This window comes from Rhamphochromis sp. 'chilingali' (assembly GCF_963969265.1).
Source record: "Rhamphochromis sp. 'chilingali' genome assembly, chromosome: 11".
Classification (NCBI taxonomy): domain Eukaryota; kingdom Metazoa; phylum Chordata; class Actinopteri; order Cichliformes; family Cichlidae; genus Rhamphochromis; species Rhamphochromis sp. 'chilingali'.
In genome coordinates, this window is record NC_137938.1 from 23,157,602 (window position 1) to 23,182,018 (window position 24,417).

A 24,417-nucleotide genomic window follows, 5' to 3' on the forward strand; every position below is an offset into this window, starting at 1 on the left:
AGGGGACTGGGTTCACGACTGAGCTGCGGTTAATAATTAGGCAATATTTATGACTAGTTTGAGTTCTGTGAAAATCATTGAAACACTGCGCTTTTAATATGAAGACAAAGCCCTATCATGAACCTTGTAAAGGAGAAGAATGTGAATACTCTCTGCCAAAGCTCTTCTTCAGCTATTCAATTTGGATTTTTATTTGCAATTCAGATCACTCTCTTAGTTCCCAGAATGTAAAACATTAGTTTTAATCCAGCCTTAACTAGTTTTGGTATTTGAAGTTGCCAGGGGAAAGATTTAACCTCTTAACAACCACCAAGTCACTGCTGATCCACTTAGTGGTAGGCTTATGCTGAATTTTACCAGCAAGATAAAGAAGCATAGTCTCAGAAACTAGAAGACATAACCTTCTAAAGCTGGCATCTCACACACATTTAGACTTTACAACTGCTTTGCTATAAGACTTCAATTTGAATGTGTAAACTAGAAGCGTAGAACTGAACCTAACCATAACCCCATTATTCCAGTACCTAATTATTCCTATTACACCTAATGTTCAGCTAGAATTTCTATAAATATATTGCTCTGCAATTACATGATGCCAAAAACTTGAAAGTCATTTAGCTTAGTTTGATTTAAATGGACAAAAGACTGCGTGTATCACCAGACAAATCTGCTAAAATAAATAAATAAATAAATAAATAAATAAATTGTAAGAACTTTTTCTATATATGTTTTACTTCTTCTACCATCATTTTGTGCTGTTGGAGAATTTTCCCTTAAATTTAAATCCAGGATCCAAAGACTGCCGTGCCTCTTATAATATGACCCAAGCTAAATAGGCAGATTCATTAATGTGTTTTCGCTGGTGAAAATGAAAACTGATTGGGGCTTGTGTAAGGTTAGTTGAAGTAAAATGGGCTTGAAAGTGAACACGTCAGGACTGTGATAAAATGCAGTGTGCATAGTCACACCCACAGGACAGTTTTAATTCTAGAAAAACCCTGAGCTATGGGCATAATGCTATAACGACACAATGTTAACGTAGTCAAGGACGAACTTTAACGGATAAATAAATTTCCTTAATCCTCAGATTTTCAAAACTATTTGGGAGAAATACGTTTTACCTTGTGGAGAACATGGCTATTTCCATACATGTGCAGCTAGGTGGAAACACCGCACACTTGAAACGAAACGACTCTGCGAAAAAGTCCACGAAGAAGAAGCTGTATCCATTTCCTGTTCCGGGGCTTGAAACAAACGTCGTGCGGACGCGCGTCTAAACAGAAAGTTTTGCAGAAAACTTGGCACGTTGAGTGTTTTACGCGTCTAAGTCTTCATCGGTTTTCTTTTTACCTCCACGGCTTAAACGGGCTGACTACGACAGAAGAGTAATCTAAGGTTTGTAAGCCTCATGAAGTAGTTATTCCCCTGTGATGGTAGCTCGCGTACAGCGGTGTGCTAACGTTAGTTAGCATCTAACCAGGGAGGTTTGGCGGATGTGATTGATTTAGCAATGTATGTTGCTACGGGCTGGCGCTTTAATTTAATCAGTCTGACTTAACACTCATCAACTAACAAAGTGCAGCAAGGTCGGAGTGACTGACTGTTGATATGGGAGTTTTTATTAGTTGGAAGCTGGTGAACGTCTGTGTCAGAGCAGCTGTAGCTATGTGGATAAAGGACGGCGGGTTTTGGAGCTCATGTTTGGGACTATCACATTTGTGTGATATATGACTAATTAAGGCCAGAAATCACGAAGATATTTAAGTGATAACCATGCTCAGTAGCGATAATCCATGACATAAGTATTTGATGTTCTGCAGGATTGGAGGATGTCTCTTCCAAAGCGGGAGGTGGAGGAGTTGAGGCCATGGGTAGAACGCACTGTGAAGAAGGTGCTGGGTTTCTCGGAGCCCACTGTGGTGACTGCAGCATTGCACTGTGTGGGAAAGGGACTAGACAAAAGGAAGACCATAGGTAAGTACGGTGAAATATCTCTTATGTACTTAGAGATCTGGTGACGATTCAGTTCAGCCAAAAGTGCCTCTGACATCAGAGGCATATCCCAGGGTGATTTGTTTTACCGGGTTACAAAATGCACCCATCACTGAAGAGAAACGAGTCCAACAGCTGTCTGAAAACCTATCTGGCCTTCTTAGGAGTATTTGGCATGACTACCAAGCTGTGGGTTCTTAACATAGTGCAGACAGCCAGCCCAAAAAATGATGGTGTGAAGATCTGCGATGTAGCTATCAGCAGGGCTTGTTTGCAAAGGTAATAGATTTGCTGTCCAGTTAAAATACTCATGTCATTTGTTCATTCAAATGAAAGATTGTGAGTACAAAGAAAGCTGCCTATTGCTTTTATTTGTTTGGTTGTTTATTTATTTATTTATTTCATCTGTCTGGGAAATAATTGCTCGGTCTGTTAGACTGACTTCTGCAGGTGCTGTAGTTTAAATGTCAGTATTGGGTTTTCATAGTGTGTATTTTTATGTGGGTATTTAAGCCATTCTGTGGTAACATTATTTTCTTTTCAGAGTGTTAATTATTTCATATTTATCATTCTCAGACCAGCTGCGTCCTTTTCTCGATGACTCTGCTGGAGGTTTTGTAGAGCGACTTTTTGAAGCCCTCGAGGAGAGCCGCAGCACACGTGGGAACAAAGGATCTGGAGAAAAAAACCGCAAGAGAGAACTTAAGGTAGCCTAACATCATAGCAAATGTTTATGCTTTATATTATCATTATATAACTGAATAACTAGATCTGAAGGTGGGGAGTTTTCTGACAAGAAAACTGACTATATTAACACGCTCACATGCAAAAGTGACCTGTATTAAAGAAAAATAAATACATTACATTCAATGCATGCAGTGATTAGACTGATTGTGTTAAGCCTCAGTTTGATTAACTTAAACCTCAATGTAAACATCCCCTTACACTTGATTTACTCCTACATTAAGCTTAATTGAGGTTTCACTCAGATGGCACTTAACTTTAGTTCTACATGGACTGCACTGACACAATACTGATTATTCTTACGTAAACTTTAATTGCTGCATAAGATATTTATTTTTTTTATTTTTATTGGTGTTTGTGTGTTTGCCGGCTGTACTCAGGATGTGTTTGGTGAAGAGGCTGACACAGGCGCAGCGCGAGAAACTCCCGAGCCAACAGATGGCACAACGGCAAAGAGGAAACGAGTCCCCCGTTTTGAGGAGGTGGAGCAACCTGAGGTGATACCAGGACCTCCATCAGAGAGCCCCGGCATGCTCACCAAAATACAGGTACATAATACTTGGTGCAATAGACAATATATATATATATATGTGTGTGTATATGTAAGTATAGTCGGTTTATTTTCTTCGTCAGTCACCTCTGAATCCTTTTGCTGTCCTAACAGATCAAACAGATGATGGAAGCAGCCACAAAACAGATCGAAGAAAGGAAGAAACAACTAAGCTTTACTGCTCCAGCTCCTGCTACAACAGTAATGAGATTTCTTTCCCATAAAAATACATACTGAATAAAGAACTGTAGTCTTTTCAGGTTTTAAATTCTATTTAAAACCTTTCTAACTTCTTTCTGACTCTAGCGGTTGCCTGTTCCCACTTCACAGTCACAGCTGGATGGCCCTCCACTCTCTCGACTTCTTGGCACTGCTGGTGCTGCAGCAGCTGGTGGTGGGTCATCCATCGCTCCCTACCAGGCTGCCAGCTTCATGAATGATGCAATTGAGAAGGCCCGTAAAGCTGCTGAGCTACAGGCTCGCATTCAGTCCCAGTTAGCTATGAAACCTGGCATCCTCGGGGTTTTGGGGAACACTGGGCCACAAAACTTTGTGGCACTAGCTAATCTACATGCCATGGGGATTGCTCCACCGTAAGTGATGTCAGACTATAAATATACAATTTTAAAATGTGCACAAGACATGAAAAAAGTAGGTGATGTCTTTGTGCTCAATTGACATTGAACTGCTTTCTCTTTATGTGTAACTACAGCAAAGTAGAACCCAAGGAGGTGAACAAACCGACACCTCTTATCCTGGATGAGAAGGGAAGAACTGTAGATGCCAGTGGCAAAGAGGTTGAACTCACACACCGCATGCCTACGCTCAAAGGTACATACATGGATACACTGATCCAGTATTTGTACACAAACATACACAATGTGTTTTCTTTGTTTTGATATTCCACAAAACATGTTTCTTTCCCTGTGTAGCTAACATTCGAGCAGTAAAGAGAGAGCAGTTCCGCCAGCAGCTGAAGGAGAAGCCCGGAGATGACTTGGAGTCCACATCCTACTTCGACCAGCGTGTGCCTGTTCCTCCAGCTCAGCGTGCACGCAGGACTTTCAAATTCCATGACCAGGGACGCTTTGAGAAGATTGCTCAGAGAATTAGAACTAAGGTTGGTACAACCCTGTCCCAGTTGTTTGAAAGAGAATATTTAGAATTTAAGAAAAAGAAAGTCATCATATGTCTCTTGTCTCTCTTGTATGGATCAGGCCCAGTTGGAAAGGTTGCAGAATGAGATTGCCCAGGCAGCAAAGAAGACAGGAATCCAGGCTTCAACCAAGCTAGCACTGATTGCTCCTAAAAAGGAGATTGGAGAGGGACAGGTTCCCAATATTGAGTGGTGGGACTCTTTCATCCTGCCTTCCAACATAGACATGTAAGAAATCAAAATTTGATCTTAAACATTGAGTTTGCTATCAGGAATGTGTGGAATACATGGCAATAATAATGTTTTTTTTTTATTTTTAATTTTAAGAAATTCAGACACAAAATTTGAAGCGTTAGAGCTGTTTGGTGTGACCAGCCTGGTGGAACATCCTGCCCAAATGAGCCCACCAGGTAAGTCTATAGGAGGTAAAATGTGTAAGTTAAAAGAGATTTTGTCCTACAAAATCATTATTAACTGTTAAAAATGTCCTTATGCCGTAATGTGCAGAAGTCTTGAGCCACCACTCAGTTTAATTAATTAATATTAATATATTTAGCTATTAAAATGGTAAATGGGTACAGTGAGTTATTGAAACTTGTGCAACCATACATACAAATACAGTATATTAGGGCTAAACAGAGGCTTTACAATTCTAATAGGCTTGAAGGTCAATATGTGGTATGAGCAACATGCAACTAGTCTTCAGGAAAAGTTCTCCAGGGTTCTTGAAGGATATTCAAAGCTCTTCTTTGGATGTTGGCTGTTTTTGTTCTGCTCTCTTGTCAAGATGATCCCACACTGCTCCGATAATGTTGAGGATGGGGCTTTGGGGAGTCCAGTCCATGACTGATGGTGTTCCACTGTGTCTTTTTCTGTCCAGCTTTTGCTGCATCGGCAGCGTGTTTGTCAGCATTGTCATGCTGAAAAATAAAGCTGTTGTCAGTAACATGCTTTCCAGATGGCACATTCATAGTCTATCAAAATCTCAGCAATTTTCTGTGTTCGTAATTCCATCAGTTTTGAAAAGCTTTCCAGCACCACAGACTGAAATACAGCTTGAAACCATAACAGAGCCTCCACCGTGTTTTACAGATGGATGTAGACACCACCAATGTTCCCTCTAAGCTGCACGCGTGCGCATTTGCGCACTGCTGGCACGGTCTCTGCGCACAGAAAATCTGCATTGCGCACAAAAAAATAATCTAACCTGAATTGAAATTAAAATTAATACTTTAACAATTCTGTTTTGCAGTGTTAGTCAGTAAGTGACTGGCTGCTCCCGTATGGGATTAGAACGATGCCACCTTCTCCCATAGTCCAGCCAACGATGCGATTCACATTCGTATATACGCAGCTAATCAACGTCGTTGACAGGCTATGACAGCGTCCTTATGTGCCGACACCGGTGTTTTAGCTAGCAAAGCTAGCCACGTTAAAGACAACGTGTACAACCATTGGAGATGTGAGCAGGGCAGACGGAACAATTGACGGTTTGGTTTTCTTCCTGAATACTATCGTTGTTTATATTTACTGCGGGAAGAAACTCTACAAACTGCGTTTTATGAGGAAAATGCTCGAAAGCACTCTCCGCCTGTGAGCAAAGACAAAACCAAAAAAACCCCACCCTTTCCTATTGGTCGAAAAATGTACCACGTCGACCAATCAAAAAATGATATGGCAACATGGCATTTAGTTGTTTAGGAAGGGGGAAGTTTTAGGAATGACGGCGGTGTTTTGAGATGTGAGAGATTTGCAACATTTAGCGCAAATCTTGTGTAGTTAGTGTGTAGTGTAGTCAATAGTTTTGTTGTGTGTGTCAGAACAGTGAGGCGACTGCTGAATGTTACAGGAGTGATAAATCTCCTGTTGTCAGGCCTGCAGGTATCAGGCTGTTGTTCTCCTTTATCTCATAGTGGATAGAAATTATTTTTGGAGTGGCACAAATAATTTGTGTGGCATCAAATTTGATGCAGAAAATGCCTTGGCTGCATTTTTAGGTAAACAGCTGCAAAAAACTTTGTTTGCATAACTCAGTTACTTTTTTGAAGAAGTAACTATATAATTAAATTGCCCAACATTGGTCATTATATACTGTATTTTGCAGACAGAGAGTTACATGACTCCATGTAACTTGGATGGATTTGATGCTGGTGTGACCACAAGGCACACGTCTACTGTTGCTCACAGTGGTCCAAGGGACCGTTCAAGGAGTTTGTGTTCGCTCAGACATATGAAAAATTAGAGGGAACATTGGACACCACCTCTCCCCTGATCTTCTCTGTGCATATAGATGTTGATATGACCTAGTCATTTCAAGTTTGGATTCATCACGCCATAAGATCTGTTGCTGATTTTCAGTCCAGTTCGTGTGTAATTTGGCATACTTCAGCCTATCCCTGTTTTCATTCCTTATGAATCGCTTCTTGACAGTTTGTTCATCTGCTGTAGGTTTTTAGGTTATTTTTATTTCATTGTATTTTTTTAAGAACATACTTGAAAAAAAAAAAGAATACATAATAAATTAAATAATAATTAAAAAATAACAATTCTTAACATAATCACACACCCTTTCAAATATCTTAGTGGTGTTTATGTATCACTAGCTGTTATATATTCCTTTCTTTTTTCCCCTTTAGTTGACACAGATAAGCCAGTAACTCTAGGTGTATACTTGACGAAGAAAGAACAAAAGAAACTTAGACGGCAGACACGGAGGGAAGGACAGAAAGAATTGCAAGAGAAGGTTCGTCTAGGACTGATGCCTCCACCAGAGCCCAAAGGTACGCATGTGCAAATCACCACAATAAATAAAAGTTATTATAATGAAAGATTAAACAGAATTCAACTGATGTTTGCTTTGATTATTTTCAGTGCGGATCTCCAACCTGATGAGAGTCTTGGGGACGGAGGCGGTTCAGGACCCCACAAAAGTAGAAGCACATGTTAGAGCGCAGATGGCCAAGAGGCAAAAGTCAGTAACACAGATAATTTCCATATTTATCCTTTTGTTTATGTTTGTAGAGGCTTTCCCTAGGTTTTGTCTAACATTGCCCTCTGCATTTCAGGGCCCACGAGGAGGCCAATGCAGCTCGCAAGCTCACAGCAGAGCAAAGAAAAGAGAAGAAGGTCAAGAAGTTAAAAGAAGACCTCACTAATGGTGTTCACATCGCAGTGTACAGGTGTGTGTTTAAAGGGAGCAGCGAGCTCATAAGTAAAATACAGTAGTTAATAGTAAAATGTATAATGCTAAGTATGTTTGTTAGGAAGTGTGACTGATTTAAGCATCTTCCCTACTCAGGATTCGAAACCTGCAAAATCCTTCTAAGAAGTTTAAAGTGGAAGCCAATGCCAACCAGCTATACCTGACAGGCACAGTTGTTCTGCACAAAGATGTCAACATTGTTGTGGTGGAAGGAGGTAAGTGATGACACCAACAGATGCCAAGACATGTTTTATTGCTTATTACCCTTAATGTAATAAACAGTTTTCAAGTTTCCCTATTCCTCACAGAGTGTTTAGCAAGCGTTTGCAGACAAGTTGGCTTCTTCCATGCAAACTACAGGCAACTGCAGCAGCCTGTTAGTAACCAAAGCAGTCACAAGAATGTTTTTGCTGCTGCACAGTATACCTTTTTGTAACCAGAGCCCCCTTGTGACTCCCAGCAACTGCTGGTGAGTCTCCAATTGTTCTAAGCCTGTGTCACTTAGCCCTTAATGAACAGATTCTTGTATCTATAGATACATGTCTGATTCTGCATTGGTTAGCTCTCATGAACGATCTCTAGGGCTAGGTGATATGGCTTAAAATCCATATTGCGGTATAATTTGAAGCATGTGCGGTAGCGATATATATCGCGATATATATTCTTTTCTTCTGTATAACATATTTTACACACTATAAGGCACACTTAAAATCCTTTAATTATCTCAAAAATTGACAGTGTGCCTTATGTATGAATTCTGGTTGTGCTTACGGACCTCGAACCGATTTTATGTGTTACACGGTGCGCAGAAATCTGTCAAAAATGTTTTAGTACGACTTTGGTAAGCTATGAAGGCGCACTGCTTGATGGATTGCCGGAGTATTACGGCTACCGTAGTCAGGAGCCTTGCAGAGTAATCTGGGTCCAAAACTCCCTCTCTTCAGGTCCCAAAGTCAAAAGAACACTGCGGCATCACTGAGAATTAAAAACTGTCTAAATTATTTCATCTTTAATAAAATGATCAGTGTTGCTGCTTTATCAGGTGTAACAATTAAGTTCAACATCCAGGCATCCATGAAAACAGAATTTATTAAACTGAACGGAGTTAGAAGTTAGCAGGAAGTTAGCTTGCTAGTTTCCACCTAAACATGATATGCCATGTTCTGACTGAGAGATTAATAAAAAAAATTAAAACGTACAGCTCTTCTATCACTTCCAACATAAATGAAGACAGAAAAGTAAACAGCAGTGACTTTTGTAGGGTTACTGAAATCGGACTAGCTGGTATATAATGATGTCCTACGTGATCGCTAGCAAAACAGCTACATTAGCATAACATTAGCACAGTGAAGCTGAAGGATGAACGCTAACTTTTCCCCACTTGATAAAAGTTAACGTGAGGGATTCTGGTGGTTAGTGACAAATGCAATTGCATGGCAGGATGCTATAAACGGACCAAACTTCAGTCAGGAGAACAACTGAGATAATCCATCCACAATACGAGGTTAGTCATTAATATACTGCAACAACATGGGAATAGAGCAGCGGCGAGAGAATTCAGCATTAATGAATCAACGGTATGGAAGTGGAGGAAGCGCAGTAATTTGCAAATGATGTTGTTTGTAGCCACTGCAATGCTTTCGACCAAAACAGGTGCAGCTCGATGACACCCTTAACATGCGCTATAGCGGTAGAGGGGTGAAGTCAAAATCTCTACCGTTGGCCAAATTTATATCGTCTCTACCATATACCGTTTATACTGCCCATCTCCATAAAAATTGTACAGCTATATGTATTTCTTTTTATGAAAAGGTTTTTGACTAGAATTCTATTTGTTAAGCTATGCAAATTTCCAGACATTTACTATCTACTTTTGCATGTGCAAATATAGATGTTAGAATATAGAATGAGAACCAGAAATGCAAATAAAAATTGTCTATTCTGCACCTGAAGTTTCTGCAAAGCTCTTTTTAAAAGTAATCTGTAGATGATTTGTTATAAAGCTGCTCGTGAGCCCTTAATCACAAGCTTTTCCCCACTGCTAATTTGCCTAACTGCTAGGGTGTGAAATGTTAGTGAGAGCCCAGTGTATGAATGTAATCATTTAATTCTTGGAGTTGTTCCCTTTGGTTCTAAACTACTGAAATCATGTAGAAGGCAATTAATTGGGTTCTACAAAATTTCTTTCCTGGTACTGCTTCAGAAATTAAAGCAATGGGATAAACACAGTCAGAGTTTAAGGTCTGTTCTATCCACTACTCGGTGTATTACATTTGGGGCTGCTAAAGGATTTCATAATGAAGGTTTGGGATAGACAGCTGCACGCTTTGTGCTTCTCCTCCTCCTCATCTTTTTGGTTGCTCCCTTTTGGGGTCTCCACACCAGATCATCTGCCTCTATCCCTGTCCTAGGGGTCCTCCTCTGTCATACCAACCCTTGCATGTCCTCCTTCATTACATCCATAAATTGTCTCTGTGGGTCCTTCTTTTCCTTCTGTTTGGCCGTGTCATCTTCAACATACTACAGTTAGATTGTTAAGGTCATAAAAAGTTGTCTGAATTGTTTTATGATGTAAGCTACAAGTCAAAAACACGTCAGTCAAGCAATAAAGTTTTTCTTTATGTATTGCTTCTTACCCTCTTCTACATGCATTTTGCTAGTCCATGTCCACAACCTCTTAAGTTTGCATTCATATCCATAGTTTACCTCTTAATTTTTGACATTCGTATCTCTTTTAAAATTATTATTATTCACTATTAGCATTTTAATGATGTATCCAAGTCAAAGTAATGTAAGGGCCTATCTCTGCTAACACAGGGTGGGAGGTGGTGTACAAAGGACAGTTTGCCAGTGCATCATCACAACAAAAATAAAAACAATGAATAAATTAGGAAGCGCTTTCATAAAATATATATAAAGTGATGTACAAATTTACCAGAAGAGCTATTTACTTTGACACTGTCATGGAATTAGTGGCTCCATAGTGTTGGGGTTTATGCGTTTGCCCCACAAATGAAAGATCTGCAGCTTAATCCCAGGAGGAGAGACAAATCTCTTTGGGATTTACAAGTAGTTGGCTTAAAATAGTGCTTTAATGTATTAGACCCTTCATTTCAAAACAATGAATAGAATAAGAAGAGGACTGGATTGGAATTGGGCCTAAGTCTACATTTCTCCTTCCTTTTAGGGCCCAAATCGCAGAAAAAGTTCAAGAGGCTGATGATGCACAGAATCAAATGGGAGGAACACAACAGCAAGAGAGATGGTGAGATTGTTTTGAATTTTGATTCTTTATGCAAATGCAAGCATATACAGTATTTTAGTGAGATGAAAATCTCTGCCTTTTATTCCTAATTAGATCCAGATGGTGATGATGATACGAAGAGGAACAACAAGTGTTGGTTGATTTGGGAGGTGAGTGAATATTTTGCCTTCTGTTGCGTACTCACTTTTAATTACAATTTGTTTTTTGTGATGTTGCTCAAGTGTAATGATTCCTTTTGGTTCTTTAGGGAACAGCTAAAGAGCGTAGCTATGGAGAGATTAAGTTCAAGCAGTGCCCCACAGAGAGCATGGCCAGAGAACACTTCAAGAAGCATGGCACTGAACACTACTGGGACCTAGCGCTGAGCCAGAGTGTGTTGGAGACCACAGACGACTGAAACTTGTCAGCGGAGTATCTAGTTTCAGTCAGGGCTCTCTTCCTACAAACCTCCAGATCAACAGCCTCACAGCTAGCCAGCCTTCACTGCTGATTGCTGCAGGGGAAAGAGGCGATATCAAGAGACTTGAACATTGAAAACAAGGAACAGTGACCCTGTGTGGATATTTTTGTGAGAATGTGTGACCGATCAGGATGTGTGTAGGAACAGTATGTATGTAGGTCTGCATCAGTGTTCATCTTTTTGGCTAGTAGACTCTTCTGTTAGATATTTCCTGTATTATTAAATACAGTCTGGCAGATTGCATTATGTTATGGAAATCATTACATGAGACATGTGATGAGATGATGAGAAACTGTCAGGTTATGTAAAGATTGAAGTTTGGTGAAAATAAAACTGCTTTGACTAAAGCACTTCAATAAAGAGATGCCCCACACATTTAGAGAAAACTATCTTTCACAGTTTAAAATGCCTCAATGTGTTTAGTTTTTTTGTTTAGGTAAAAGGAGGAGTTTGACTCAGTTGTTGCTATAGTTCTCTGTACAGTGACCATCTCAAATAAACCAACTTTAAGCGCCGCCTCCACCATATTTTCTGTAGCTGAATTATTTTATTAATATTTAAACTATATATTAGGTTTTGGTAGTGCACTGTTTTCTTTTGCGCTTGTGCTTGTAGCTCTAGTTTTGCTCTCCTAATAAAGTAAAACAGGGGGGCGTGTTTTACCCCCAGAAGTCCTCATTAGTTTAGCTCCTCCATCCCCAGCAGCACCACAGAGTTGGAAAGATGGCGGCCGGTTCAGGGGCTGCAAGTGGTCACGGCTCACGCAGCTCCACCGCTGCTCTGGAAGCGTCTTTGGACCGGCGTTTTCAGGGAGTTTCAAACACTATGGAGTCAATACAAGGACTTTCAGCTTGGTGCATTGAAAACAAGAGACATCACAGCCTTATCGTCCGCTACTGGATGAAGTGGCTCAAGAAATGTGAGTAGCTTGTCACTGAAGCTAATCCGCTAGCTAGCGCATTTTAGCCATTTTTCAAATGCATTTCTGTCTGGACCAGCTACCAGTTTGCAAAACTCGGCTGCAGTTTATTGCGTTAGGGACAAAGTTGTTTAGTGCACAAAAGAGCAATAATTTACCCCCTGAACGAAGTTCAAGTTTTTTGATATGCAGCATATTTATAAGCTAACGCTGCCGTTGCTTGAAATTAGCTGCTAATGTTAGCAAAGCTACTGCTAGCGATGTTTACAGTCGGGCCTCCCGGGGTTCACGGCACTGCGCTTTTAAGCCGAAGAGCAAACATGATAAAAATATTATTTTTAGACTGATTTAATCAGCTGCATGTTAGCTTTAGTTGGTGCATGGTGGTTTGAGTTGTTCCTGACGGCTGGTCGTATCGAGCATAGTTTATTTAGAGGACGCGTGAAGCGATAAAGGAGCGATCCACTTAAATTAAACTCGTATGTCCCTTTCATTGTTATTATATTATTAATTTTTACCGACAAGCTCATTTAACATTTATACTAAAAATGCAAAATTAACTAGACTAGCTGTAGTTCCAAACTTTCCAAACAAACGGTGATAACGTCGTTTAAACTATCTACACTTCATTTATCTCCTGTCAGATTAGTATTAACGATAATGCCATATAGTGGGTATGTGCAGTGTAGATATCGTGTAATACACTTTAATTACAGCACCTCACCCTTTACTATTGGCTTCTGTTTAAAATGTGTTAGATAGTTGTTATTTTGTTCTGACGTGTTATAATCCCCGTTGACATTCCCATAACGTGTTTAGACTGGTTTCTAATTAAATATATCTTAAGTAGCAGAGTACACGTGCGCAACAGTTCTTACATTAGAAGTAGAAGTTACGTTGTTTGATATTAAATCCTGACTAGTTAGGTTAAACTTTTATCTAGTAAGGATGTAATTTTGTGCCTTTCAACCTCAATGCTAGATATCTGAAATGCACTTTTAAATAATAAAATTTTATATCTGTACCAGTAATTCCGATTTAAGATGTTGAGTGTAAAGAGGTCTCATAAGAGGCATGAGTCTTATCATTGTAGCTTTCTTAAATCAACATATACTAATATTTTGCTACATCAGAAATATTTTGTTAATATGTCAGATATATTGGAAACACAATTGCTCATAGATCTTGCTTTTTATGTCTTATGCTTTTTATTAACTTTGTATGTTCCCCTTTTGGATGCGTTGGTTCTCTGTCGGTACTAAAACTTCCTCCCACAGTCCAAAGACATACATGCTGGGTTAACTTGTGGTTTTAAACTGGATGTGTGTGTGGATGGTTTTGTCTCTGTGTGTTTGTCCTGTTATGGACTGGCAACCTGTCAAGGACTCACATTATTAAGGTCTAGTGACATCTGGTGTAGGCTTCAGCACTCCCCAAAACCCTAAATTGGATGTAGTTCTAGATCCCAAAACATGTCATGGCCAAATAATAAAAAATAAATAGCTGCTAGTTAGTTGTGTTGGTTAAATGCTAAAAGAGCCCTCCATAATAGAACAAGTTATCAAGCCTTGTAGCCTTGAAAGCATTTCCTTAGTCACTACAGTCATCTCTGCTTTTGCACTCTAACACTATGTTGACATTTCAAGGCGGCACTCTTATCTCTACTCCCTCCATGTACTTGTATCTTATGAGTTTTTATGAATCCTCCTGCATAATAAATCTAATAAGACCAGCCGGGATCGCAGTGTGGAGCAATTCAGTGGAAGGGCAGTTAATCAGCACACTTGTCTGCCAATGCCAAACCGTGCGTTTTTAAAGAAACGAATTCAGATCAACACTAAATGTAATGGCTTCTTCCTTTTCCTATTCTCCACCTTGGCCTGGTAGTTTGTTTGCGTAATCTTGCTAACAAAAAGACAGCTCACCCAAAAGCCGAGGAGGATTATGCATTTTGGTCAGTTGCTAGGTGAGCTTTTTGTGACAGATTCTCATGGATGATGATGAGATGTGTTTGAAAACTTTGATTCTTTGCTTAAAAAAAAAACCCCCCAAACAAACAAACCGAATCATGTTTTGAAAATGTAGTAATGCTGTTTTTAAAAGTTTCCCTCAAGTCCATATAAATTTGCACCTGTTTGTATTATTTAGAGCTAGTCAAAGTCTCTGCAATATACTTTAGTTTTTTCACTCCCGTTTCTTTAATTTGTGCCCCTTAAGTGTCTACAGTACATTTGATAAGTCTCTCCCTCCTTATCCGTTGCTATTAGAAATACATTTGCTGCCTTTATCTTTATTTGTATAGGTTTTGATGGGTTATGGGCTGATTGTTATTTTTAAGCCTGCAGTAAATAAATTTCATCAGCTTTGTAGAGTTGTGTGGGAAGAACAAGGCAGGCCAACTGCCCTACATATTCTGTGCTTCTTTATTTATGTTGGTGCATGCATGATTAAATGAAATAGATGCTTGAAGTGCTGGTAAAGTCATATTGAAATAGTGCTTCTGTGTTGTTGTTTCTGTTGTAGATTGTTCAGATTCACAAACCAAATTTGGTTCCTGGTTGATGACTTTCCTGATCCTTTCAGGAATGTTCACTGCACCTTTCAGGAATGTTTTAATGAGCTACTGTCATTGTAGTAGCAGCATTATAGCCAGTGACACAGCATAAGTAACATGTAAACCCGTATGTACCCTGGGTAGTGTTTTTCCTGGAAACTGTAAGTAACATAACTACTTAACATTTAGTGTAGTTATTTTTATTTTTATTTTTTTAAGTAAACTTATCTTTGTAACTCTTCAGTTGCTGCATAATAAAACTGAAGAATATTTTCTACCTAGGATGTTATCTCTGTTTAGGTTTTTAGCCAACTGCTTAACGGCCTAAGTAATATTCATCCTGTCATATGGAGTGCAACTAGCGAGTGTTCCAGCACTGCTCGGTGGAGACATTTGTTTATATTTGGTTGAAGCATCACAGCTGCTAGCAGGTCCTCTTTCATTCTGTTGTTGTACTTTGTTTTTTTTGTTTTTTTCAAGTAGAAAAGTGTGTGTGTGTGTGTGTGTGTGTGTGTGTGTGTGTGTGTGTGTGTGTGTGTGTGTGTGTGTTCCACGTTTAGTGGAAACAGTTTTCTTGCATATATTGCAAAGTACTGTAGATTGTTGGAGGTTGTTGAAGCTAATTTTTCACATACTAAATCTTAATAATCCTAACAATTACTTTCACTCTCAGACATGCCTGGGCTTAATGCTGTTGTTGGGCACACTCTGTAATAGAAAACAAATGATGTTTCTGTAGTAATATATCATTTCAGAATTTGTACCAGTGTTATCATGAATGATATATGATAGCACAGCCCTAGTAGTCATAAACTCCAGCAAGAAAGTTAGCATGAACTAAAATTTAGAAAGCTGAAATGAACCATCAGTATTTAAGCATGTTTTCTAATCTTGAGCATGTGATCTATTGGTATGAAAATAAATAAAGAAAAAAAAGTGCTGAAAACACACAAAATCAGCAGACACACTATTGCTGCAGGCTCTTCTTTTGCAGGCTCAGGCCCTGTGTTTTAGAAAGCTAATCTGTCCAATGGGACGTTCTGTTTCAGTGGCTAAGTCCAGTTACTATGTGGGCATTTTTCTTTTCCTTTTCTTTTTTTATAATTCCCACCCTGCATGGCTGCCCACAGAACAATGATGAGATTAGCTTATGCTGACAATACAAATGAACTGCTGTGTACCATTTGAGCTTTTGTGTGCTGATGGAGACCAGAGCAAACTGATCAGAAGGGACTTTGTTGTAGGGCTGCAACTAAAGATTATTTTGGTAGTTGAATAATCTTCCAGTTTTTCTTTGATTAGTCAATGATTATTTCAGTAATTCTCATCTCCTCGTCCTGTTGGGCAGACCTTCTCTTCTAGGCTCCAGTGCCTCACCTGCTCAAGTCTGCCCACCTGTGACTGTCATCCTGTTGTCTCATCCCACAGAAAATTAAAATAATTACCCAGGAAACATATGAATTTGAAAATAATAAATAAAAATATTAGATAATACAAATTAAAGTGCTAGTAGTATTCAAACAAAAAAATAATAATGTGCAAAAAGGAAACCCAAATGACTTTTGTCCATAAGTACAAATCAAGCTTCAAATTAAATTAAAAATATTATTTTTCCGGTCCAAAATGACAAGTTTCCAAATTTTACAGATGATTCGGTTCATAAATACACGTTTGTAGAGGACATGCTCTGGAGTGAGGCTTGCTCTTATCTTTGAGATAATGTTCCCGGCTGCTGATAACCATGCTAAAGATGCTCTCTGTCATGGAGAGGTCAACCCGTCTTAACTGTTCTCTCTCACTACTCATTTGAGTGAGGCAGCACAATAAATGTAATGAGTAACATTTTTCAGTGGTCTGAGTGGACGATGATAAAAATGCTTGAGGGACCTTTTTTTAGATGCAAAAGTGTCTGTCATGGATAATTCAGACCAACTACTGCACCACATAGACAACAGGCAGTGGAGTTTTGTTTTTTGTTGGGGGTTTTTTTTCAGGCTGATTCAGTTTTTATGCCAAGTTTTAAGAAAGGAAATCTGTCAAACTGTGGTACCTGTTTTATTTTATATTTTAGTTGGGGGGTTTTTAAACTCAGTTTTGTCTCACTTTTCTGTTCAGTTCTGCTTATTTTAAACTCTTAAGCTTTGTTGTCATATTGAAGTTTTGTAGACTTTGAGTATTTTTGTTGTTGTTGTAATTTTCCAACTTTTGGGCTTAATACTGTATCTTTTACCTAATTGTAATTTAATGCATTATTGTATAGTCAGTTTTTCAGTTTATTAGAATAGACACACATCTTGATCTATAATACACAAAGTATTTTAATGTAGTTCTGGGAGCGGGCTCTATACTTTAAGGTACAGCACTGTGGTCAACTCTGTGTTAAATGTGCTATTTAAATAAATTTGACATAACAAAAAAGGTAATGTGTAATTCAAAAGGAACATGACTGAGTAAATTCTCAATTCAGTTAAAGTTAAAAACAAGTGGGGGAAAATCACTTCTAAAGTAGAAACAAAGAAGATGAAAAAATTGAACACAGTGAAACAGTATTACATTAATTAAACATTCATTGTTCCTTTATCTTGTCTAATCATGCATAATATAGATTCTAAAATAAATCTTTCTCAGTTTTCTGCCCAACAATACTTGTTATTAAAGGATAACAACTAACATCATGATGTTGAATAGCAGTATGTATACTTCGTCCTACTTAGTGACATTTTTATTATTTCACACGCAAGTCTCTCATAAATAAAGTTTTAATGTATGATTTAGAGCGGAGTTTGATAGGGCTGCTCAATTAATCGAATTTTAATCTCGATTACGATCTGGGCTTTCAACGATCATTAAAAAAGACTGAGCCGATTATTAGCCCCTCCCTCGTGCTTTACTCTCTCGCTGCTCTGTGTGGCAAATCGAGCGCACCTCTCTGCATTTCGAACACGTGTCACAAAATAACGCTGAAAACCGATAAAAACCCTGAAAACTATACATTTCACACCTGAGCCTCAACTCTCACGGCCCAGTACCAAACGACTCACGGACCGGTACCGGTCCGAGGTCTGGGGGTTGGGGACCACTGATTAAAAGGACCCGAGGGAAGCTCGGAAAGCTAAGCAGAAGTTATTTGGAGAGGAGAGTGACTGCCGTTGGTTGAAAAGAAAGGTAAAAAAAACTTCAGTGGTGTGGAAACATTATGGGTTCGCGGAGTCAGACGTGGATCAAGTAGACATAGTGTGTAAACTTTGCTACAGTGTCGTAGCTGCACCACAGAGCAACACTGCAAAGTTCACTAAACATAGATGTTTACATTTTTCATTTGTTTTTTATATTGCAAACATTTGCACTGTTATCAGTATTTGCACACTATTTTATATTATTTTTTGACACTCTTTAAAGTCATTATTCAATACATTGTTATTGTTAAATAAATATCGTCAAATAATCGAGATCTCAATTTCAGTGAAAATAATCGTGATTATCATTTTTGCCATAATCGAGCAGCCCTAGAGTTTGAAGAAAGATCTCCTGTCACGCAAATTAAAATTTGATTTGTTTGCTGTTTGGGTGTTTTCACTAATTTTCATACAAAGATGTTGTCCCTTAAGTTCTGTTCCTACAATTTACACGTTCCTAAAATGCACGGCATTGGTTGTGAAAGGATAATTAATTAATTGGTGGTTAAACTCACCTTCCTTGCTGTCACAGCACTACTGGGAATGCACATGCAGAGATTTAACGAAGCCACAACCTCAGTTTCCACAGGTTGAGAATTAGGCCGCTCAAGCTCCTCGTGCTTAGTCACAGACTGACACTGTGTCTTTACTGTTGTGCCACAGGTTTCACTGATATTTAAAATTGATATTATGATGGAACTGATTTAATAGTTTCAAATTAAATTTAAATGCATAATATTGTGTTTTGTATGTTAATTATTGCTATTAAGAAACTACTTAAAAAAGGTTTTTAAAGGTTTGTTTTACCAGCCTAAAATTTGCTGACTTTTGGGGGTTTAATTAAAAGGTCAGCAACTCAAAAAGTTATCTTGGCACAGCTTGCTGTATATAATGGAAGGTAACAAGGTGAGAGCTGAGGCAGAGGAAATACTTTCACCTCCTTTTCTTCTTGTTTATTGTTATTATTTTTTACTGGTAGATTATTGTGTTTATAAAAGGCTGCTTCTGTTTTAGACTGAGGTGATAATCCAGTCTAATTCAAATGTAAAAAACACATTAAGAGATTTAGATATTTTTAGATACGACATTTATTTCCCAAAATCCAGAATTTAACCAGTAGTATTGTTTACTCCCTAAAGCAGCAAAACTCATTGTGTCCTGCCACTATTGTATTCCTTCTTGAAATGGAAACGTATGCATAAGTTGACTAATCCAGACCATCACAAGAAGAAACGATCTTCAGCTTTTTGCTGTAGCTATAGTATCTCTACAGTGATGGTAACTGAAAGTTTTCCAGTTTTCCAGGCCTCTTACAGTAATGCGGTAAAATAAGTCAAAGATGTTGTGGTTTAGCCAGAGAAACAGTAGAGATGTTTGGTGTAGACTGCAGATGGCTTTCACGGGTCATCTGTCCAAAAGTTCAAGTTGACTAAATTGGTGAGCCTTTCAGCAGGAGGATGATAGTTAGCAGAGTCAGAAAATTCACCAAGGAGCGATTTAAAAAGTGACTTGAAAAATAATTGAATCATATTTGATTTCTTTTTAAATGTTTTATTGAGATTTGAAATTGGATATACATGCAAGAATTTTTTTCTGGAAGACTTTGACTTAAGCTTGTTAAAATTTTCAAAGACTGGTGAATAAACACGTACAGAAGTCATTTCGGCAAAAGAGGGCAATGCTAGCTCCTGAGGCTAAGACTATACCTTGTTGTTTATTGAATAAATTACTGAATGTGTATGTGTATGTGTTAGTCCCCATAGGGAAATAGTTCCTCTGCATTTAACCCATTCACCCAGTGAAGCAGTGGGCAGCCACCAATGCAGCGCCCGGGGAGCAGTGTGTAGGGACGGTACCTCAGGGTAGCCGTTCAGTGGAGTTGAACCCCCAACCTTCCAATCATAGGGCCACCACTCTACCTACTGAGCTATCCCTGCCCCCTTGTTTTTCCCTTGTTGGCGTTCAAGTATACTGCTTTCATCTGTAAGCACAGTATCTAATGTTGGCTTGCATTCACATCCAGCAGCAGCTTTCACTGGATGTGCATGTTTCCACAAAAGCAGAAATTTTGTGTTAAGGTAACAGTTGCAAAGTTGCAGTAACTGAGTCACCAGAGTGGTTGAACTCTGGCTAGTCAGTGGTGTAACTTGATGAATCGTGACAGCATGTCCTTGACAAAAATCAAAAACACCATTTTTGAAACCCTGCAACGAGGAAACTCGTACATCACCTCAATGTCCTCCTTTGTTATGCCGTTTGTGTTGCATACAAATGACATCACAACCCCACGCACCTCAGGTTGTACTCAATTGCAATGGGAAAACAACCAAAATTGAATCGGGTCAAACCAAGTAGAAACTAGTGTAAATAGGCTAATAGTGATCTAAACTCCAGATTGAGTCCTTTATTTCTCTGCTTTTCTTTTTTTCAGCTGATAACAATCACCGCTTGAATCTTTTCTACCTTGCCAACGATGTGATACAAAACTGCAAAAGAAAGAATGCCATCGTTTTTCGTTCAGCCTTCTCAGAGGTCCTTCCTAATGCTGCTCAGCTCATCAAGTAAGTACATAGTGTTTGTTCTACGGTACTGTCCAGCCATCACTGCATTTTGTTTCTCTTCTAACCTGTCATGCCTATCACTGAAAAGGTATTAAGGTCTGTGTGTTGTTTATCATTTTACTCTGTTAGAGATGGGAAGGTTCGCAGGTCAGTGGAAAGGATCTTTTCCATTTGGGAAGAAAGAAGTGTGTATCCCGAGGAGGTCATTGCCCAGTTCAAAGCCAACTTGAATAAAAAGGAAAAGGAGCGAGAGAAGCAGAAGGAAAAAGAAAAGGAAAAAGAAAAGGAAAAGGAAAAGGAAAAAGAGGCTACACCTGCAAATGGTCAGTTTGTCACTTCAGAGTTTTGTCAGTGTGTTGTTTTTTTTTTGGTTTTTTTTTTTTTTGTATATTCTTTACTAACATGCCAGGAAACTCTTATTGCATGACTGTGTTACGTATGGTAGATGCAGAAATGACTACTTAGGAAGAACAGCAATGTCCAGAAAAAGAAAGACCAGAACTTTCTTTACTTGAAATGATGACAAGGTGAAAATGTTATTCAAAAATATTAAAATATATTAAATATATTTATAAGGTCATCTTGGTAGCAGGAAACAGGAAATTAACAATCTCAATGTAATGCTGTAATATTATGCTGTAAATACTGGATGTTTAATTAGTTGGTTTTAAAGTCAGTTATTCACTTCATGGTTATTTTAAACGACGAAGGAAAATGAAGCAAAATTGCTGATTTCAAGTTATTAGAGTATAAAGACACATTGTGAAGACATGGGAGAATATGATTAATTACAGTTGGTATTGGGTTTGGCTTAAGCTGCTGCCCCTGCAACCCAGCCTCTGAGGATGGATGGATGGATGGATGAAATAGTTTTTTTTGTTTTTGTTTTTTACCCCTCATCCATAAGAAGCTGATAGGATATTGTCGGCACCCTACTGGGCAGGTGGGCAGGCAACATGAACTCCCAAGTTTGTGAATGCGATAACTTGAGAAATAGTCACCTAGGATTTCCGAAACTTTTTCAAACTAAAAACTAAAGTCTCAGTGACCTTGACCTACCTCAATAAATTCAATTCCTGTTTGGTAGTACACTCCTCTGGTCAACCTGCTGGTAATTGGGAGTATTGTAGGTTGCTAGTTATAAAATTTGTACATTGATGAGCAATATAAATTTTAAAAATGCTTCAATAAATTTTAAAATATAACTTGGTGGCGCTGCTGAATAAAGTATGTGTGTGGGAAAACGCTGTTCAAAGAAAACTGAAAGTCAGCAGTTTAACGAAAAGTCCGTTTGAGGTGCTAAAATACTGAGGTAGTGTGGGCACTGCTGAAAACGTATTAGTGTGGGCATAGGTTACTAAATCATCCTTAAGTTAACGCTGTCTGTTTGGAATATTTCCAGATACCTTACAGTGTTTTTTAAAGTAATTTATTTTTACTCTCTAGCTCCTGCTAATTCCAAAGCTGCCCTGAAGTCCAAGATTGTGGCGGAGTTCACGGTAGGCCTTCTTTGTGTTTTCCTGGATTTTTCTTTTTTCTTTTCTTTTCTTTTCTTTTCTTTTCTTTTCTTTTCTTTTCTTTTCTTTTCTAAAAAGCCTGAAAATCAACCACGATATAACAACATCTTGTGATGTTAAATCATCTGCACTCTCTCTCTTCTAGCCCCACTCCCTCATTGAACAATTGTTAAAATATAGGCAAGCTGTTGCCGAAGAAGAGTTTCAAGAAAAGCAGCTGTCAGCTCTCCGGGTGGATGTCTGCAGCACGGAGGCCCTCAAGAGACTTAAAGGTCAGATGTCACTGGGCTTATTTGTACATCAGTGCACACCTGTTGTCTTCTGTACTTTCTCTTAAGTCTCAAATATACTGGATTTTTATGTCCTTGGCATAGCCTGTCAAAACAAGTATACATATCACTAGCAGGGGTCTTCCTGGCTTCTTACAGGCCTTTGGTGTGGGCATGGAGGGTAAAGTTAAAAACAAACAATAAAAACATGGACTTGTGATGGTTTTAGACAACACACCTGTACTTTAATTGTACCTAAAGTCCTTTTAAAATAGTTCTCTACAAGGCAACACATCCCTCACTGTCACAACACTTTATACTCATATCAACAACTCAAATTGTCGCACTTGTTAAAGTGAGCCAATTCATTTTCATCTGATATTTGCTGTGTTGCTTTTACTTTTGTATTTTATTGTAAATTAGTCTGCTTCAGCTATGTTACAGAATCTAAAAATTTAGTCTCATCTTTCAACATTTGTCCTTTATGACATGCAGCACACTGAAGGAAACTGTTTGCTTAAGACATGCTCATAATAAGAGAAATCTATCTTCTCTTAAGCGAGGGTGCTCCCTGATGTAGTGTGCGGGCAGCAGAACACGTGATTAGCACTAGCTTGTGGTGGACGTACGGGACTATTAGTTGTGCTGCTTGCATATTGACACAATCTGAAACCACAGTGCAGGTTAAAAACCCAAGTAATGACCAGTCTGACTGGGACAGACATTTGTGTTCTCACATTCTGAAATGCATCAGCTCAGCTTTATCACCAGGGAGTTTTTTTTGTTTGTTTGTTTTAAACATCTCAGTGCAAAACTCACTAATGAACTGTGCTTAGTTCCCTGATATCTGAGCTTATAAATGAAATAATTTAAACAAATTACATGTGGAGGAGATTTGAATTCTCCACATGTATTTGAAATGTTTTTTAGTACTGGTAAGTTTTTCTCTAGCCTCAGCTGAAAGCTCTTGTACAGCCAGTACACACATTAAACACACACCGTAAACAATGGCTGTTAAGTCTTTGCATCTTATTTCTGAAAAGGCCCATGTACCATTTCTGAGAATGGCATCGGTGAAAAGGGTTCATGGATAGGTCAATGGATTATTCTTGTTAAGCGGGATGCAGTTCTCTGGAAAAAAAAGTGTGTTATTTATTTATTTTTCCCCTGATGCATTCGGCATCAGCACTGACCTTCTGACTGTTCTGTTAGCTTTTTTTCTGATTTAACTTGTTAAAAATTGAGTAAACCTTGTGTTTAATGGCTTGCTTGTCAACTGTCTCTTGTGTTAGATAAGGCAGGGGGGAACAAATTTGCCAAGGACTTTGAGGATGGCAGCCTGAAGCTGCAGGAGTTTGTCAGCTTCCTGGAGAAAGAGTTGAAAGCAGGACCTCCTCTGCTGGAGGCTCTGGGAAACGCAGATATTTTCTACGAGATGCAGTACAAGGAAGTTAAGATTGTGGCCAATGTAGGTGTTGTCTTTTGTAAGATGTAAAGATATCAAAACAATTAGAGTTAGTTGGTCTTAAAGTGGAAATATTCAAGCATTTGTATTTAAAACATTAAAACTAATTTATTTCATTGATTGGTGATCCAGCTATTCCACTGTTTGAGCTTAATTTTGTTTCTCTCTTCGACGTTCTCCTCAGGCTTACAACGCATTTGCCAATCGTGTGGCCAGTCTTAAAAGGAAATTGGATTCCCTCAAGTCCACTCTACCTGGACCTGAGGACTCTCCCATCCCCTCACCATCTGAAGATGCCCCCTCCCCCACTGGCTCTGACTCACCCTTTATGGCAATGGTGGCTAGCAGAGCCCAGCTCGATCCAGATCTGGATGGAAAGGCCATGGATGAAGGAGAAATGCAGAGTGACAACAGAGACATGGAGGACATGGATATGTCTGACGAAGAGACTGATGCTGCAACTGCAGGGGGTGAGTGTCCTAGATCTGTGGTTGTGCTATGATATAATTTTTTGTCTCCAAATTAATTCATTAGAAAGTTAAGTTGCAAAGCTGCAAACTTGTGATTCAATTTTGAGAATCTATGAG

The 24,417-nt window shown here is 38.8% G+C and overlaps 2 protein-coding genes across 3 annotated transcripts in view; both read left to right on the forward strand.

The window, feature by feature from the left end:
• The first annotated feature begins 1,215 nt into the window (after positions 1-1,215).
• Positions 1,216-11,884, forward strand: prpf3 (PRP3 pre-mRNA processing factor 3 homolog (yeast)). 2 transcript variants are annotated; one of them, XM_080895880.1, is made up of 17 exons: positions 1,216-1,395; positions 1,821-1,974; positions 2,569-2,699; positions 3,117-3,284; positions 3,401-3,487; positions 3,593-3,879; positions 3,999-4,117; positions 4,219-4,406; positions 4,504-4,670; positions 4,770-4,852; positions 7,079-7,222; positions 7,314-7,413; positions 7,508-7,621; positions 7,741-7,859; positions 10,832-10,909; positions 11,003-11,058; positions 11,157-11,884. In XM_080895880.1, exons 2-17 carry the CDS (start codon positions 1,830-1,832, stop codon positions 11,304-11,306), a joined length of 2,136 nt encoding a protein of 711 aa, XP_080752006.1. In that variant the 5' UTR covers positions 1,216-1,395; positions 1,821-1,829; the 3' UTR covers positions 11,307-11,884. The 2 variants fall into 2 exon arrangements, with proteins under 2 accessions (XP_080752006.1, XP_080752007.1); XM_080895881.1 differs by having other exon boundaries at positions 3,617-3,879.
• A 195-nt stretch (positions 11,885-12,079) lies between these two features.
• tars2 (threonyl-tRNA synthetase 2, mitochondrial) overlaps positions 12,080-24,417 on the forward strand; it is a 31,033-nt gene continuing 18,695 nt past the window's right edge. Inside the window, exons 1-7 of the transcript XR_013973483.1 lie at positions 12,080-12,288; positions 20,450-20,579; positions 20,709-20,902; positions 22,026-22,078; positions 22,242-22,368; positions 23,658-23,833; positions 24,015-24,300. The gene's annotated coding sequence lies outside the window, so the exon portion shown is untranslated. The remainder of the gene's footprint in view (positions 12,289-20,449; positions 20,580-20,708; positions 20,903-22,025; positions 22,079-22,241; positions 22,369-23,657; positions 23,834-24,014; positions 24,301-24,417) is intronic.

Excerpts from the sequence above, each read along its gene's own strand:
- prpf3 (XM_080895880.1), top strand. The coding sequence starts at position 1,830 with ATGTCTCTTCCAAAGCGGGAGGTGGAGGAGTTGAGGCCATGGGTAGAA. Across the intron at positions 2,700-3,116 it reads ACCGCAAGAGAGAACTTAAG|GATGTGTTTGGTGAAGAGGC; the intron begins GTAGCCTAACAT and ends GGCTGTACTCAG. Across the intron at positions 7,414-7,507 it reads CAGATGGCCAAGAGGCAAAA|GGCCCACGAGGAGGCCAATG; the intron begins GTCAGTAACACA and ends TCTGCATTTCAG.